General features: G+C 37.8%; 3 protein-coding genes across 4 annotated transcripts in view; 1 reads left to right on the top strand and 2 right to left on the bottom strand.

Moving 5' to 3' along the window:
• Positions 1-18,962, top strand: part of LOC139941924 (tetratricopeptide repeat protein 37-like) — a 64,659-nt gene that overhangs the window by 20,383 nt on the left and 25,314 nt on the right. The window lies entirely within an intron of this gene.
• LOC139941748 (uncharacterized) lies at positions 4,682-5,591 on the bottom strand. Its single transcript, XM_071938364.1, has one exon. It carries the CDS (start codon positions 5,582-5,584, stop codon positions 4,682-4,684), a length of 903 nt encoding a protein of 300 aa, XP_071794465.1. The 5' UTR covers positions 5,585-5,591.
• On the bottom strand, positions 7,654-11,006 carry LOC139941971 (uncharacterized). Its single transcript, XM_071938619.1, has 2 exons — positions 10,783-11,006; positions 7,654-10,631 (listed from the first exon to the last, which is right to left on the bottom strand). The coding sequence occupies exon 2, from the start codon at positions 10,616-10,618 to the stop codon at positions 9,713-9,715; it is 906 nt and encodes a 301-aa protein (XP_071794720.1). The 5' UTR covers positions 10,619-10,631; positions 10,783-11,006; the 3' UTR covers positions 7,654-9,712.

Below are 18,962 nucleotides of genomic sequence, written 5' to 3'. Positions count from 1 at the left end.
GGTATCTCAAAGTGCTGCAAAAATCTCCCATAGCACACAAATTAATGGAACCATAACCCAGTATGGATCCATACCCCAGTACATGTACGTATAACCGTGTAGAGTTTCACTTGAAACATGGATCAAACCACACAATACAAATTAAACCTGCCAGTACTTAACACCCCTGTCTGTCATATTCTTCTCTGGTTTTAACCCAAACCCCAGTCCCCTTACATGTTTCCTTCATGCTATAATATGCTGGTAACTTTCCAATCACATGGTCACCTCATTTGCTTAAACCTTTTAGAACAATATCACATGTTTGTCACATGTATACACTACTACTTTTTTTAGAACAATACTACTTTAATGTGTATCACATGCAAACACTACTTTCTCAAACAAAATAAATGTACTTGTGTATCACGCAGACACCGCAAATGCCAATGCATTGATGTAGTCAGTCAGTTCTCTCAAGGCATACATACATGTAACATTGACAGTTACTTCAATATAGGCCTAGACCACTCCAGTGGCATTTTGTAACAAGGGCCGTTTACATGTAAGTGAGAGGAACAGACAGATGAACACATGGGTCATTCCGTGTCAAATCATCACGCAATCCTGGGTCAATCTCACAGATTTTCTTAAAATTTGCTGAATTAGTTTGGTCCTATTATTTATGAGAAAACTCTGATACCCGAATTTGAGCATTCTAGGTCATGTGGTTTTTGAGTTACAGTCGTTGAACTTTTGACCTTTTATTTGTTCACCATAATTAATGGACTCTCAAGTTGATTTGCTCACAAAAAGTATGGAAACTTTTTTAATAAAGTTTGTTTTTATTATTTATTAGTGCCTTTTCCCTTTGTACACGTATATTGTTATATAATATCAATGCAAAGCTAAAGTGTTCCTATTTAAAATGAAACCATATTTGTGATGATTACATGTTGGTGCATTTGGCTACCGGGTCATTCCATGTCAAATCAACCAGTGGTCCCCAGGTGACCCCCTCAGATTTTAATAAAACTTCATCAGAATGATTGGATGTGGCTCAAATGAACACAATACAAAAAAGCTAAATCATACTCCATCGTTTTCGAGATACACGTGTAACCCATTGAAATTTGCTCGAGGCGGCCAATTTGTGTCTGCGCACGAGACACAAAATGTGATTTTTGTGATAATTTCCGACTTTGAAAGCTCATAATTTAGTTTTTGTACCAGGTAGAGAGTTCAAATTTGGTACACCATCTTACTTCTCGCCAAATGTCATGAATCTGCACTCCATTTAAATGTATCTCCATTAATTTTCAAGTTATGCTCACCCAAAGTAGGCTCCTAATCAGCCAAAAATGTTTGTTTGTGATATTTGGGGTCACCCGGTGCCCACATGAGGGGTCAAATGAATCCTATATTCCCTAGGTATTATATATGGGTGAATGTCTATACCAATAAGCAAATATAAGCTCACCAATGCATTCATTCAGAAATAGCATGGGCCCAAAGTTGGTTCCAGCCAGAAAATGGTCAAAAAGACCCCGCCCGTCTTGACCCGGTTGACCCCGCGATCAATTGAAACAGTTTTTGAAATTTACACCAGTTAAACATATATTATGTCTACTTATAATATACACCAAATTTTAGCTTTGGCACCCAACTCCTTCATGGTATGGTGGCAATTTGAATTTTATATGTTTTTGGCACATTTAAAATAAATCCGTGGAGTAATGTAATATCATACAGTGTATGGTATATGTTTGAAGCTTGTGTAACTTATTTTTTCTGGCTAGCAAAAAGTAAGTTTATTTGTGTTATTGTTTATGGAAATGGGTTGATAATGCATGTTTTCAACTGCAAGAAATAATTTAAGGCAGGTATCTCAAAGTGCTGCAAAAATCTCCCATAACACACACAAATTAATGGAACCATAACCCAGTATGGATCCATACCCCAGTACATGTACGTATAACCGTGTAGAGTTTCACTTGAAACATGGATCAAACCACACAATACAAATTAAATCTGCCAGTACTTAACACTCCTGTCTGTCATATTCTTCTCTGGTTTTAACCCAACCCCAGTCCTCTTACATGTTTCCTTCATGCTATATGCTGGTAACTTTCCAATCACATGGTCACCTCATTTGCTTAAACCTTTTAGAACCATGGGTCGTATGAATAAAAAGTAGTATTTACTGACAAGTACTAGCAAAAAGTAAAAGCATAAACTTCCAAGTAGAAGCATTCAGTAAAAGCATCTTCTAAATTCCGTATGAATAAACCTATTCTTTTACTGCAAAGTATTCACTTAATGCTTTGGAGTAAATACTTCTGATATACCATGGCTGAATGGCTCTTAACAAAAGGTTTCCTTTGTATTACAACTCCCACTCACGTCCATGTACGCACTCGCACACACAGCCAAAGCAGCATTTGATTTAACAGAAACATAGAAATCTTCAAGTCAGCCATGAGGTTTTTATTCTGACAACATTTTGATGAAGACGACTCATCTGGACACACAGAATAAAAACGTTTTTGTTAAGCTTTTGAAACTTGGAGTGGAGCATGACAGCGCTGTATAGAGAAGATGAGAACTGGATATGAGCATAGCTATTTAACTTAAACTTAAAAGTTTTAATAATAACACGAACAACATTCTATTGAAATGCATTTAATTGTTTAAAAAATTACTTCTTCTGATTTTATGAACAATAAGCCTTAATGATCGAGGCATTCATTTCTGAGTTGAAAAAATTCTTTATATCTTTTAAAAAGCTTACTGTAATGATACAAAACGGTTTTTTTTTTACAAACGGTTTTATTTTATCCTCAGCATATATAAACAAGTTTGATTAAAAGCAGTTTGAGTTTGTGTGTATTGTTTCTGTTGTGAAACACTGTGTATGTGTCTATTTAATATTTCAGTGATGTCTTTCCTTTGGACTAAAACATTTATCCTGTGAGGAACATTCATAAACACTGTCATTTCTTCGGACGAGCCTTTTACTTCTGTGCCCAAGGTAGCTCTGGAGCTACCTTGAAAAATCACTAGTATTTACTTGCATTTTGTAGTATATTCTCCGTTTTATTCATATGGAAGTAAGTAAGTGCTAAAATTAAAAGAATTTACTTTTTGGAAAAAGTAGATACTTTTAGCATTTTAGTAAATACTTTTAAATAACAGTTTTTACTTCCTTTTATTCATATGGATGGTAGTAACTACTTGAAATTTTCAAGTAAAAGTAAGTACTACTTTTTATTCATACGACCCAATATCACATGTTTGTCACATGTATACACTACCAACTTTTTTAGAACAATACTACTTTAATGTGTATCACATGCAAACACTACTTTCTCAAACAAAATAAATGTACTTGTGTATCACGCAGACACCGCAAATGCCAATGCATTGATGTAGTCAGTCAGTTCCCCACGTGTTCTCTCAAGGCATACATAACATTGACAGTTACTTCAATATAGGCCTAGACCACTCCAGTGGCATTTTGTAACAAGGGCCGTTTAAGTGAGAGAAACAGACAGATGAACACATGGGTCATTCCGTGTCAAATCATCACGCCATCCTGGGTCAATCTCACAGATTTTCTTAAAATTTGCTGAATTAGTTTGGTCCTATTATTTTTGAGAAAACTCTGATACCCGAATTTGAGCGTTCTAGGTCATGTGGTTTTTGAGTTACAGTCGTTGAACTTTTGACCTTTTATTTGTTCACCATAATTAATGGACTCTCAAGTTGATTTGCTCATAAAAAGTATGGAAACTTTTTAAATAAAGTTTGTTTTTAATATTTATTACTGCCTTTCCCTTTGTAAATGTATTATAAATTATATCAATGCAAAGCTACAGTGTTCCTATTTAAAATGAAACCATATTTGTAATGATTACATGTTGCTGCATTTGGCTACCACATGGTGAGAATCGAGTGGAAATTCAAGTACAACATTTTAAATATATCTAGTTGGTAAGACACTTCTCTAGAACTGCGAGGGTTCTGGGTTCGAATCTCATCCGATTAATAATTTATGCCTGTGATGTTTTTTCACTGAGCTCGTGAAAGTACCGAATATACAGTCATGACAGTGCTAACTCACAATTACATGTACATGGTGACCACTGAGGCCAGCTACAGTGTATAGCCCATGGTATTGGCTTTGGTGCGCTTCAAAAAAATATTCTGGGAAATTGGGCATGAACCGGTTGTCACCAGATCAGACCGGAAATATACAGCAGTTGGAACTGCAGAATACAGTTCATGTGAAATTCAAGATATTAAAAATTTACTGATTGAATTATAAAACAAATTAGAAAACGTAAACCAAAAACAAAAATTATAATCTAGTAAAATAGTGGCAAGTAGTAAAAAAGATACTATCACACCTCTTGCTTTTTCTGTATTCTGGTTGACTGAAACATGGTCATATAAAACATATTGACTGGCATAATTCGGTAACTAGTGTACGTATGTCTATTCCCCCTTTGGGCCTGTGGGTGACTAAAAGAGGGGCCTATTTCCCCCTGTCCTCGACCTCCAGAAATAGGTCACTATTCTGGTCACTTGAAGTCCCTCGGTTGCACCTCATTGCCAGTCAATATAAGTGTATAAGAGTAACCACTATTGCCAAAATATTGTAATGCAAACTTGCATTGAAGGATTGCAAGTTGACAGTCAATCAAGCATGCTCAACCCTAAGACGTTGCTCATACATCTTCAGATAAAATGGCATGTTGGGATCAATGCAGCGCTGGATATCTGCAGTGATGTCGGCATCACCAGACCTCACTCTCTTTCCAGGTGAGCGCCTCTTGAAGCCTGTGCTATCACGAAAGCTTTCAAAGGCTGGAAAGTTTTCAATTAATAGCTTTAATTTATCGCCTATTGTCCAAGTACCACTGATACCTTTGTCCCAAGTGAGCAGATGATCAGAGTAAGGAAGTCCCAGTTTAATGCATAAAGCTTCCAGCATCCCTGCTGGATCGTTCATTAGGTCGTCCCCATCAATGATAGCGGGGTTTTCATCCAAATGATTCTCCTTAAGGTACTGGTACAACTCGTAAGATTGCTTGAAGACTGTTGTGTATGATATTGTTTCTGCATTGTCCAATTGATAATCTTTGAAGGGCACTGGTGCTTGGTTTGACTGTGCTTGGGAGATCTCGTAATCCATTCTCTTCCAAGACAGAAAGACGTCTCGTGGATGTCTTATCAGGAAGACGTGACGGTAACCCTTGGGAAGACTGTCATACTTATAATCCAAACAAAAACTTATCTCTTTGGAGATGACACTTTTTCCGGGATAGTCTCTAGCCAAGGTGTTTTTAACCCAGTCGTATGAGGTGACTGAGGTCGGGAATATGCAGCCTCCTTCATTAATTTTTTTGTCCACTTCAGAAGTGGCTTCTGAGGACAGGTTTGACGCCGGACTGACGCGTGAGTCTGGTCCAAAATAGAAAGCATTGGTGTACAATTCATGAAAGATTTTAGAGTTTGGGATCCCACTCAGGCTCTTCGTGAGGGCGTTGGAGCGTGATCTAGGGACAGCCCAGATAATTGTCGGTACTGGCTCAGTCATCATGATCAAAACCAAACTAAGGAGAAAAAGTTTATGAAAGCATTTCAGTATGGACTCTGAGTGGCTTTAAATCAAATGATGTGTTAAGCTTTTTAAACCTTCTTTGGGGCAAACTTGTTGGGGCAAACGGTTCGAGCTTGTGAGACCTACATGTACCTCGCTTGTTGTCGTTTTACCAAACCAAGGCTAATGTAATGTGGTACCATCGTGTTATATGGAACTAGAGGGCGCACTTGTGATGCTGCTTGCACAAACGCGTCTGGACCGCAGGGAGCCATTCTGTACGTGCGTTGAATATGAAGTACATGTACGTACATGTTGGAGTTTGTGTTTATTGAACGCTTCGTGATGCTGTTTTGTCATCTTACAAAATGGCCGCACACCGGGCCGCGTAAACACATGCTGTGCAATGCTGTTTTGTCAAATTAGAAAATGGCTGCATGCTGGGCCACGTGTACATGTATGTAGGCTAGTGCCCCCTCTAGTTCTCATATATGCAACTCTATGTGTGGTGTATCAATGTCAGTAGTAATTAATCTCTTGTTTTGAAAGCTTTTGCTGCGTCAACCTCTCTGGTCTATACAACCTGAAGTATCTGAATCCTGATAGACCGGGTCAAGTCAAGGCACGACTTGGTAGTTACATAAAGATGGGGTCGTTACTCAAGTACCTAATTTGTAGGCCTACTCATGGACCAAGATTACAAAGAAAAATATGCAACTACTTATGTATTATCTGGTGGTTGCACCTTTTCGTTGGTTCATGAACTTACTAGCTAGATTACAAAAAACATGCTGCCCTTTTTAAGTTTGAATGCACCAGTTATACTTGTCAAAACATTAAATGGGTAAGATATAATTATCTTGTATAATGGACTCTCAAAGTGATTTGTTTCATATAGTTGTATCATATAATTATAGTTCATTCACAAATACCTCAGACAGTTTCGCTATTCCTGTTGGTGGAGAGCGCGTCACGTGGGTGTGTATAGACCTTTGTTTATGACCGGTAAAAAGTGTTAATTCATGGCAGGGCGTGACACGCGACCTTGCACCTGTTCTTATAAGACGGTTTCTTCATTCCTATTGGTCGAGAGCAACGGCTGAAACAGTTGTAGCACATCACGCAATACGCGCGACGCCCATAGCATTCCCTTATAAGGAGTTGTTTACCTGAGGGCGGCGGAGGGCTTTACCATTTCATAGCTGGAGGGGTGTTGTGTTGAAAGAAATCATTTAACAATTATAATTTTTGCATTTCTTTTACCATTTGACCAAAAAGTGATGATGCTTTTGACTGAAAAGGTATTTATGAATGGGAATCAAAGTGTGTTGAATCGGTTTTCAACTTGTGGTTTAAACCCGCCGAGGCCTGGTTCTTTATAATTGACCTCGACTTTGTCTCGGTAAAATTATCAAGAACCAGGGGTGCGTTCCACTCGCGCAAAGGTTGCCAACAGTTGCGCACGTTTGCCAACAATTTCAAGTGGAACGAGTTGTTCCCCGCAACCGTTGGCGAACGTTGGAAACTTTAGGCGAACATACTTCTGAGGTGTTGGCGAGTGGTTTTTAAAATGGCGGACAAGCATACGGTATTATTTCTTTGTCACAAACATAATTACATGGTATTTTTGGTGGATGATAATGCAGATTTGGAATAACAAAGTCAATTAGTTGATGTAATGATGTCAAAAAGAGTTCTATTGCAGCAAAAACAAAGTTTTAAAAAAACTACGTATGGTGCGCGCCATCTTCATTTCAGGGCGCCGCCATATTGACATCGGGTATACCCACCAATCCTTCAAAAGATAAAAAACGTTCGCGCGAACAGTTGCGAGTCGTTTGCGCGAGTGGAACGCACCCCAGGCCTCGTTGGGATTAAACCACTAGTTGAAAACCTCTTCACCACACATTGATTCCCTTAATAATACTATTAGGGAGAATATATGTGTACCACTTAAAATATATAGACTTCAGAATCAAAAGAAAATGAATTTCAACTTACACTGTGTTGTATCCAATTTAATCCACGAAATCACAGGTAATCTTATATACATTGTATGTGTTGCTCACATAGAAACAAGACATGCAGTCTCTAGATATTGATCTATATTTATCTGGAATTCATCTCCAATATTAATTAACACCAATTATAATATTATAAAGACAAAGAAACTTCAGCCTATACTTTGAACCATGGTCATTCCTCCTACAACATGGTAAAAATATAATCTGGTTCCCAAATCCACACATTTATATATACATGTACATGTAGATGCAATGCACTATGCACGAGGCACCAATCTAAAGTGGGATATGGCAAAAAGCACCAATTTAGGGCGCTGTCCAGAAGTTCATTTGAATAAATAAAACTAGTGGAATGCTGCGCTTGCTCAGCACCCTGCTAGATGAGGATTATTTGATGGTTCCAGTTGAATGAGCAAAAACAATGAAAACCTTTGAATGGTCATAACTCCTTATTGCAATGATGTACTGATTTAAAAATAACGAAACTCATATGCAACAGATAAAACTCAAAGAGTGCAACACTGTTTCCAGTTCAATGAACTAAAACAATGAAAACCTCAAATGGTCATAACTCCTTAAATTGCACCGATGTTCTGACTTGAAACATAATCAAATATTGCTTTTTACATGTAGATTCATATGAAAAGATAAAACTCAAGGAGTTTACATGTATCACTGGTTCCAGTTGAATGAGTTGAAACAATGAAAACATTTTAAGGTTTTAAAACTCCCTATTGCAATGATGTTCTGACTTGAAACTTAATCAAACAATGCTGCTTACATGTGGACAATATGAAAAGATAAAACCCAAAAGAGTTTATCATTGGTTCCAGTTGTATAGCTGTATGAGCTAAAACAATGAAAACTTGAAATAGTCATTCCATACTTGTCAATGTCCCAACCCATTTGACCATCAGTTGATCAAATGATTGTTTTTTTCTGTCAATCATTGGTTCTACATGTATCTGGCGATCGGCAGCTCTCCATGGCAGGTTAGCTGTTACAGTTTTGTATTAGTCTGGTGGCCACAGAAAATGAAATATAGTGTGAAATGAGTGGATATCTTCACAGAGTATAACTTCCAGATACACTTTTATTCATCACAGTAACTCATGACTAGCTTACAAGGGTTGTAGAAATAGCGCCCTCTAGTGTTGATATATTACATAGTGGGCATATGGCTGTAGGCTACAGTAGTGTAGTGTACAGGAATGCAACTTTTCTTCCTTGGATCAGCTGATTTCCTCTTTTTTTTTAATCTCAATTTTACCATTCAAAATTATGAATTATACTATACAAAATCATTGCAAATTTTGACATTTCCTCGTCGTTGGTGAAGTTACAGCTGCATGCCTGAGTGTAGCCACGAGCTAAGAGTGACATACATGTAAGATGCTATTAAATGTGGTAGACATGGCATTGAAGGGAGAAAAAAATGCATTTAATAACAACAGCAAAAAAAAAAAACGTTAATAAAAATTCTGAGCACTAATTGTTAATAAGGCATTTAAAGAAAATTTATACCAAAAAAAATGTATAATGCATCTAGGTAAAACAAAATATGAGAAGAATATTAGGCCTAGTATCATAGAGCCAATGAAGAACATTATGGATGTACGGTAGCGCAAATATTAAATCTACAAAGTACAACATTTATAATGGAAGTCAAAAATGGGTATGCATGTATTCATGTATCTAGGTTTTCTAAAAGCGCATTATTCAACATATTTGTAGCAAAGAAAACAAAGAAATTGCCAATAGAGTGACATTTTAGATGAGCCAAAACAAATTAAAAGCAAAACTAAGCAACACAATCCTCATTAGATAGATTACAACTAAGTGAATCAAATAATTACGAGAAATAACAAGATGAAAACTGGCATAAAGCGGTTGTAACCAAATCAGACTGGAAAGATATAGCAGTTGGCACTGCAAAAAAAAAAAAAAAAGTCCAGATGTGAAGTTCGAAATATTAAAAGTTTTCTGATTAAACTTAAAAGAAATCTAAAAATTATTTTGAAAAAAAGTGGATACAAAGAGTACCCACCATTGCCAATATATTGTAATGCAAACTTGCATTGAAGGATTGCAAATTGACAGTCAATCAAGCATGCTCAACCTTAAGACGTTGCTCATACATCTTCAGATAAAATGGCATGTTGGGATCAATGCAGCGCTGCATATCTGCAGTGATTTCGGCATCACCAGAACTTGCTCCCTTGCCAGGTGAGCGCCTCTTGAAGCCTGTGCTATCACGAAAGCTTTCAAAGGCTGGAATGTTTTCAATTAGTGGCTTAAATTTATCGCTTATCGTCCACGTATCACTGATACCTTTGTCCCAAGTGAGCAGATGATCAGAGTAAGGAAGTCCCAGTTTAATGCATAAAGCTTCCAGCATCCCTGCTGGATCGTTCATTAGGTCGTCCCCATCAATGATAGCGGGGTTTTCATCCAAATGATTCTCCTTAAGGTACTGGTACAACTCGTAAGATTGCTTGAAGACTGTTGTGTATGATATTGTTTCTGCGTTGTCCAATTGATAATCTTTGAAGGGCACTGGTGCTTGGTTTGACTGTGCTTGAGAGATCTCGTAATCTACTCTCTTCCAAGACAGAAAGACGTCTCGTGGATGTCTTATCAGGAAGACGTGACGGTAACCCTTGGGAAGACTGTCATACTTATAATCCAAACAAAAAGGCATCTCTTTGGAGATGACAACTTTTCCTGGATAGTCTCTAGCCAAGGTGTTTTTAACCCAGTCGTATGAGGTGACTGAGCTCGGGAATACGCAGCCTCCATCAACAATTTTTCTGTCTACTTCAGAAGTGGCTTCTGTGGACAGTTTTGGCGGGGCCGGACCGACGCGGTTATCTGGTCCAAAGTAGAAAGCGTTGGTGTACAATTCATGAAAGATTTTAGAGTTTTGGATCCCACTCAGGCTCTTCGTGAGGGCGTTGGAGCGTGATCTAGGGACAGCCCAGATAATTGTCGGTACTGGCTCAGTCATCATGATCAAAACCAAACTAAGGAGAAATTTTAGAAAACGAAAGCATTTTAGTATGGAAATTAGTCGATTCATTAATCAAACGATGTGTTAAGCTTTTTGAGACTTCTTTGGGCAAACTTGCGTAAACATAAAGGAAAACAAAAACAGTTCATGCTTGTGAAACCTACCTCGCTTGTTGTCGTTAAACCAAGGCTAATTTGAATCTGGTACTGATACACAAGATTATCAATCTCGAAGTAGCGGTGTCTGGGTCTGAAAGCTTTTGCTGCGACAACCTCTCGGGTCTATACAACCTGAAGTATCTGAATCCTGATAGAGTGTGGTCAAGTCAAGGCACGACTTGTAGATATTTGTAAATCGAAAGAAGAGGCTGTCTACACAAGTACCTTATTTGTACTCATGGACCCAGATTACAATAAAAACCATGACCTCATTAGCGTATTATCTGCTGGTTGCACTTTTTTGTACTCATGAACCTAGATTACAAAAAAACATGCATTGTCTCTGTGAACCTGAATGCACCTGTTATAATCATCAAACATAAATGGGTTACGCTCGTTTCATACATGCACACCAAAGGTCGACCCAAATAACTTTTTATTCCGGACAGGCGAAATTAACATACATGTACATGGTGTAACATTTACATCGGCTGGGCTCATGGCAGGTTCGACGTGTGAAACCAAGTTGCTCCGAACGACTGCAACAGTCGATCTTTCGACTTAAGTAGTGCGTCCAGTCGAGCCTAACTGTTTCAGACGTCAAACTTTTCATGTACTTAATTCAGAATTTGTTCCGCGTGACTCTGGACCGCCTGTCTGAAATGGGTGTTAGATATTTATTCTGTTTACTTGACTCTCAAGTTGATTTGCTCACAAAAAGTATGGAAACTTTTTTAATAAAGTTTGTTTTTATTATTTATTAGTGCCTTTTCCCTTTGTACACGTATATTGTTATATAATATCAATGCAAAGCTAAAGTGTTCCTATTTAAAATGAAACCATATTTGTGATGATTACATGTTGGTGCATTTGGCTACCGGGTCATTCCATGTCAAATCAACCAGTGGTCCCCAGGTGACCCCCTCAGATTTTAATAAAACTTCATCAGAATGATTGGATGTGGCTCAAATGAACACAATACAAAAAAGCTAAATCATACTCCATCGTTTTCGAGATACACGTGTAACCCATTGAAATTTGCTCGAGGCGGCCAATTTGTGTCTGCGCACGAGACACAAAATGTGATTTTTGTGATAATTTCCGACTTTGAAAGCTCATAATTTAGTTTTTGTACCAGGTAGAGAGTTCAAATTTGGTACACCATCTTACTTCTCGCCAAATGTCATGAATCTGCACTCCATTTAAATGTATCTCCATTAATTTTCAAGTTATGGTCACCCAAAGTAGGCTCCTAATCAGCCAAAAATGTTTGTTTGTGATATTTGGGGTCACCCGGTGCCCACATGAGGGGTCAAATGAATCCGTATTCCCTAGGTATTATATATGGGTGAATGTCTATACCAATAAGCAAATATAAGCTCACCAATGCATTCATTCAGAAATAGCATGGGCCCAAAGTTGGTTCCAGCCAGAAAATGGTCAAAAAGACCCCGCCCGTCTTGACCCCGGTTGACCCCGCGATCAATTGAAACAGTTTTTGAAATTTACACCAGTTAAACATATATTATGTCTACTTAAAATATACACCAAATTTCAGCTTTGGCACTCAACTCCTTAATGGTATGGTGGCAATTTGAATTTTATGTTTTTGGCACATTTAAAATAAATCCGTGGAGTAATGTAATATCATACAGTGTATGGTATATGTTTGAAGCTTGTGTAACTTATTTTTTCTGGCTTGCAAAAAGTAAGTTTATTTGTGTTATTGTTTATGGAAATGGGTTGATAATGCATGTTTTCAACTGCAAGAAATAATTTAAGGCAGGTATCTCAAAGTGCTGCAAAAATCTCCCATAACACACAAATTAATGGAACCATAACCCAGTATGGAACCATACCCCAGTACATGTACGTATAACCGTGTAGAGTTTCACTTGAAACATGGATCAAACCACACAATACAAATTAAACCTGCCAGTACTTAACACCCCTGTCTGTCATATTCTTCTCTGGTTTTAACCCAAACCCCAGTCCCCTTACATGTTTCCTTCATGCTATAATATGCTGGTAACTTTCCAATCACATGGTCACCTCATTTGCTTAAACCTTTTAGAACAATATCACATGTTTGTCACATGTATACACTACTACTTTTTTTAGAACAATACTACTTTAATGTGTATCACATGCAAACACTACTTTCTCAAACAAAATAAATGTACTTGTGTATCACGCAGACACCGCAAATGCCAATGCATTGATGTAGTCAGTCAGTTCCCCACGTGTTCTCTCAAGGCATACATAACATTGACAGTTACTTCAATATAGGCATAGACCACTCCAGTGGCATTTTGTAACAAGGGCCGTTTAAGTGAGAGAAACAGACAGATGAACACATGGGTCATTCCGTGTCAAATCATCACGCCATCCTGGGTCAATCTCACAGATTTTCTTAAAATTTGCTGAATTAGTTTGGTCCTATTATTTATGAGAAAACTCTGATACCCGAATTTGAGCGTTCTAGGTCATGTGGTTTTTGAGTTACAGTCGTTGAACTTTTGACCTTTTATTTGTTCACCATAATTAATGGACTCTCAAGTTGATTTGCTCACAAAAAGTATGGAAACTTTTTTAATAAAGTTTGTTTTTAATATTTATTACTGCCTTTCCCTTTGTTTTAAATGTATATTGTTATAAATTATATCAATGCAAAGCTACAGTGTTCCTATTTAAAATGAAACCATATTATTTTGTATACATGTTGCTGCATTTGGCTACCACATGGTGAGAATCGACTGGAAATTCAAGTACAACATTTTTAAATATAGCTAGTTGGTAAGACACTGCTTTAGATAGCGAGGGTCCTGGGTTCGAATCCCATCCGATTAATAACTTATGCCTGTGATATTTTGTCACTGAGCTCATGAAAGTACCGAGTATGCAGTCATGACAGTGCTAACCCAGGTCAAAATTCCAGTTGAACCTAGTTAAACTGGGTTTAACTGGAACTAGTTGAAACCAGTTGATAAACTAGTTAAACACAGTTAAAACCAGTTGGTTTAATATGGAAAATGGACAGAAACCAACTGGTTTATAATTTCAACCTAGTTGAACACAGTTAAACCTAGTCCAAACCTTTTGGTTAATATGGAAAATGGACGAGTTTGGTCACTACCCAGTTCAACCAGTTGACCCAAGTTTAACTAGGTTCAACTGGAATTTTGACCTGGGAACTCACAATTACATGTATGTACATGGTGACCACTGAGGCCAGCTACAATGTAGCCATAGCCCCTGGTATTGGCTTTGGTACCCTTCAAAAAAATATTCTGGGGAATTGGGCATGAACCGGTTGTCACCAGATCAGACCGGAAATATACAGCAGTTGGAACTGCAGAATATACAGTTCATGTGAAATTCAAAATATTTAAAATTTACTGATTGAATTATAAAACAAATTAGAAAACGTAAACCAAAAACAAAAATTATAATCTAGTAAAATAGTGGCAAGTAGTAAAAAAGATACTATCACACCTCTTGCTTTTTTTGTATTCTGGTTGACTGAAACATGGTCACGTGGGATGAACTAATATAATCTAGTGAACGCGCGCACGTGTTTTGCGGGCACTAGTCTTTGAAAATAGTGCCCGGTTTCAGCGCCCTCTCTTGACTTGAATCGTGAACAGCAACTACATAACTTCCTTTCTTTTCCAGATTTTTGTTCTTATTTCACATTTAAGACTGAGCTGTGTTATAAAAAACATATTGACTGGCATAATTCGGTAACTAGTGTACGTATGTCTATTCCCCCGTGGGCCTGTGAGTGACCAAAAGAGGGGCCTATTTCCCTCGGTCCTCGACCTCCAGAAATAGGTCGCTATTCTGGTCACTCGAAGTCCCTCGGCTAAATAGAGTACACCTCATTGCCAGTCAATATGTGTATAAGAGTAACCACTATTGCCAAAATATTGTAATGCAAACTTGCATTGAAGGATTGCAAGTTGACAGTCAATCAAGCATGCTCAACCTTAAGACGTTGCTCATACATCTTAAGATAAAATGGCATGTTGGGATCCATGCAGCGCTGGATATCTGCAGTGATGTCCGCATCACCAGAACTTGCTCCCTTGCCAGGTGAGCGCCTCTTGAAGCCTGTGCTATCACGAAAGCTTTCAAAGGCTGGAAAGTTTTCGATTAATAGCTTTAATTTATCGCCTATCGTCCATGTATCACTGATACCTTTGTCCCAAGTGAGCAGATGATCAGAGTAAGGAAGTCCCAGTTTAATGCATAAAGCTTCCAGCATCCCTGCTGGATCGTTCATTAGGTCGTCCCCATCAATGATAGCGGGGTTTTCATCCAAATGATTCTCCTTAAGGTACTGGTACAACTCGTAAGATTGCTTGAAGACTGTTGTGTATGATATTGTTTCTGCGTTGTCCAATTGATAATCTTTGAAGGGCACTGGTGCTTGGTTTGACTGTGCTTGAGAGATCTCGTAATCCATTCTCTTCCAAGACAGAAAGACGTCTCGTGGATGTCTTATCAGGAAGACGTGACGGTAACCCTTGGGAAGACTGTCATACTTATAATCCAAACAAAAAGGCATCTCTTTGGAGAGGACAACTTTTCCGGGATAGTCTCTAGCCAAGGTGTTTTTAACCCAGTCGTATGAGGTGACTGAGCTCGGGAATACGCAGCCTCCATCAACAATTTTTCCGTCTACTTCAGAAGTGGCTTCTGTGGACAGTTTTGGCGGGGCCGGACCGACGCGGTTATCTGGTCCAAAGTAGAAAGCAGTGGTGTACAATTCATGAAAGATTTTAGAGTTTTGGATCCCACTCAGGCTCTTCGTGAGGGCGTTGGAGCGTGATCTAGGGACAGCCCAGATAATTGTCGGTACTGGCTCACTCATCATGATCAAAATCAAACTATGGAGAAATTTTTGAAAAAGCAAAAAGCATTTCAGTATGGAATCTGAGGTGCTTCAAATCAAATGTTGTGTTAAGCTTTTTTAAGGCAGTGGACACTATTGGTAATTCCTAAAATAGTTATTAGCATAAAACCTTACTTGGTAATGAGTAGGGGAGCTGTTGGTCATTATTGGTACATGTAGTATAAAACATTGTGAGAAACAGCTCCCTCCGAAGTAACGTAGTTTTCAAGAAAGAGAAATCAAGCATCTGGAAGCACACAACTTAGTGTGACATGGGTGTTTTTTCTTTCATTATTTACTTGCAAATACTAATTGAGATAAAAAATTTACAGGTTTGTTATTTTATGCATGTTGAGATACACCAAGTGAGAAGACTGGACTTTGCCAATTACCAATAGTGTCCAGTCCTTTAAAGCAATCGCACAACATCGGTAAATGGTATTTGTCCAAAGGCCCACACTTCGTGTATCACAAGTTAATATAAAATAACAAACCTGTGAAAATTTGGGATCTATCGGTCATCGGAGTCGGGAGAAAATAACGGTGAAACCCACCCTTGTTTCCGCAGGTTTTACTGTGTCATGACATGTGTTAAAAATAAATCCTTAATTCTTGATATCGAGAATTGATTTTTTTTTTTTACTGTTTTCTCAAAAAGTAAAGCATTTAATGGAATAATATTTCTAGGGAAGTCTTTCACCATTACCTTCTGTAAACCCTGTACGTTATTTGTAAATCTGTGAACTTTTAATATTGTTCTGTTCAGAAAGTGTCCAATGGCTTTAAGCCTTCTTTTGGGCAAACTTGCTTTAAAAAAAAAAGAAAAAAGATGAACAAAAACAGTTCATGCTTGTGAGACCTACCTCGCTTGTTGTCGTTATGTAAGCCAAGGCTAATGTGATCTTGTACACAAGATTATCAATCTCGAAGTAGCGTTGTCTGGTTTTGAAAGCTTTTAATGCGTCAACCTCTCGGGTCTATACAACCTGAAGTATCTGAATCCTGATAGAGTGTGGTCAAGTCAAGGCATGACTTGTAGTTAAATTGAAAGAGGGGGTCACTACTCACCTAATTTGTACTCGTGGGCAAAAATGATAATGTTTGCTTTAGATAAAGGCCATGTAGCATTGCTGTTATCACTCGGTCTATCGGTCTATCGATAGCATTTGATACCCTTGACCATGTTGACTGGTAAATCTTGATACATGTCATAAGTAGGATAGAAGTCAATGACATTGCACTCTAGTGGTTCAGTTTCACACAAAAAGTTTTTCGGGCTCAAACATGGACATCTGGATTTAAAAGAAACAAACTCAAGTTAAAATCTTAAAGTTTTGAAATAATTTGTTAAAACCAAAATCAAACTCTCAGTCACTGGTTCCAGTTGAATGCGCTGAAACAATGAAACATATAAAATGATCATAACTCCTGATTGCAATAAAGTACATGTACTGACTTGAAACTTATTGCTTCTTACTGTACATGTAGATTCATATAAAAAGATAAAACTGAAAGACTTAATCACTGGTTTCAGTTGAATGAGCTAAAACAAAGAAAACCATTAAATGTTCATAACTCCTTATTGCAATGATGTACTGACTTGAAACTTAAGTCAAGCATTGTTTCTTACATACATAGATTCATATGAAAAGATAAAACTCAAAGAATAAGTCGCATGTTTCAGTTGCATGAGCTAAAACAATGAAAAACATAAAATGGTCATAACTCCTGATTGCAATGATGTACAGTACTGACTAGAAACTTAAGTCAAACATTGCTTCTATAACAAGTACATGTAGACTTATATGAAAAGTTTAAACTCAAAGACTTAATCACTGGTTTCAGATGAATGATCTTAAACAATGAAAAATGAAATAGACATAACTCCTTATTTCAATGATGAACTGACATCAAACTATTGCTTTTTTCATATAGATTCATAAGAAACGACAAACCTCTCTTTGTGCATTCACTGGTTCCAGTTGAATGAGCTGAAACAATGAAAACCTTAAATGAAAACCTTAAACTCCAAATTGCAATGATGTTCTGACTTTAAACTTAAGTCAAATGTTGCTTATTACATGTAGATTAATATGAAGAGATAAAACTTAAAGAATTAATCACTGGTTTCAGTTGATCGAGCTAAAACAATGAACAAATCACATCAATGTGGAGTGGAATGACCCAAACAAGTGGGGGGGGGGTTATATAACACACTTGGGAAGCAAAGACCAAGAGCTTAAAGAGATGTTTGTTGGTTGAATCCGAAACGCAATGTGGGCAAAAAACCTACAGTTGAAAGATTACACAAATATAAAGTAGGTCGCCTTAGTGTTAGGCCTTTGAAGTTGTTTGGTATTATTGAGATTGTCTGGCAAACCATGAAGGAGGCTGTTGCAATAGTCCAAATGACTTGATATAAATTTGATTATTTACTTTTCACTTATTAGGCAAGTGGCTCTCAGCGGTGAACCTGTCCCTTGTTTATCACTTGCCCTTTTGTCTGTCCAACAGTAAAGAATTTTGAAATATGTTGCGTAAGCAAGATTGTCGGTAGTTAGAGGCAGTTCTACATTTTAGCAGTGGGTACCGCCAAATTTTAATAGATGTTAAATTTGCATCAGGGATAAATATCATAAATGCTACCGGGCAATCTTGGTGGTCTAGTTGGTCACAGACCCTGCTCTAGATTTGCAAAGGTTGTGGGTTCAAATCTCACCCGAGCAGTATGCCTGTGATTTTTTTTTAGCTCTGGGAAAGTACTGAGTATGCAGTGCTAACACATTGCTGTGTACTGTAAAGCCCCTTTCACACAAGAGCAATTTAGCAAGGGTCCCTTGCTAAATTGTAGCATGGTTGTAAGATTTTACAAAATGCACCTCGTGTGAAAGGACAATAATTTTTTGAGTGTCTAGGATCCCTTGTCAAATCTTGTCCAACATTGCTACATTTTGTCGGAGGTCCGGACCTACGACAAAATCTTACGCTAGCGGAAGTTTTGACCAAGGACGCGTACATCATCATGTGAAAGGAACCCTTGTTTATTGAACGATGTCCTAGGTGAAAAGGTCCATACAGTGCATGCTATTGTGGGTGCTGTCTTGTCCAATCAAGGTGATCAGGATTACCAATTCATCATATCACTCTCATGTCACACAAGGGTTGTTGGTTTTTTAACTTTGCAGTGGGAAAGCTCACTAATTCAGTCACACACGGTGATACCAAATAAACAATCTACGCGCGTAAATTTTGTAGCAAGGGACCCTGGCTACATTTTGACCGTGTGAAA

This window comes from Asterias amurensis, chromosome 9 (genome assembly GCF_032118995.1).
Source record: "Asterias amurensis chromosome 9, ASM3211899v1".
In the NCBI taxonomy this organism is placed as follows: domain Eukaryota; kingdom Metazoa; phylum Echinodermata; class Asteroidea; order Forcipulatida; family Asteriidae; genus Asterias; species Asterias amurensis.
The sequence above is the reverse complement of the archived record's forward strand: the minus strand, read 5'-3'. Positions and strand labels throughout refer to the sequence as shown.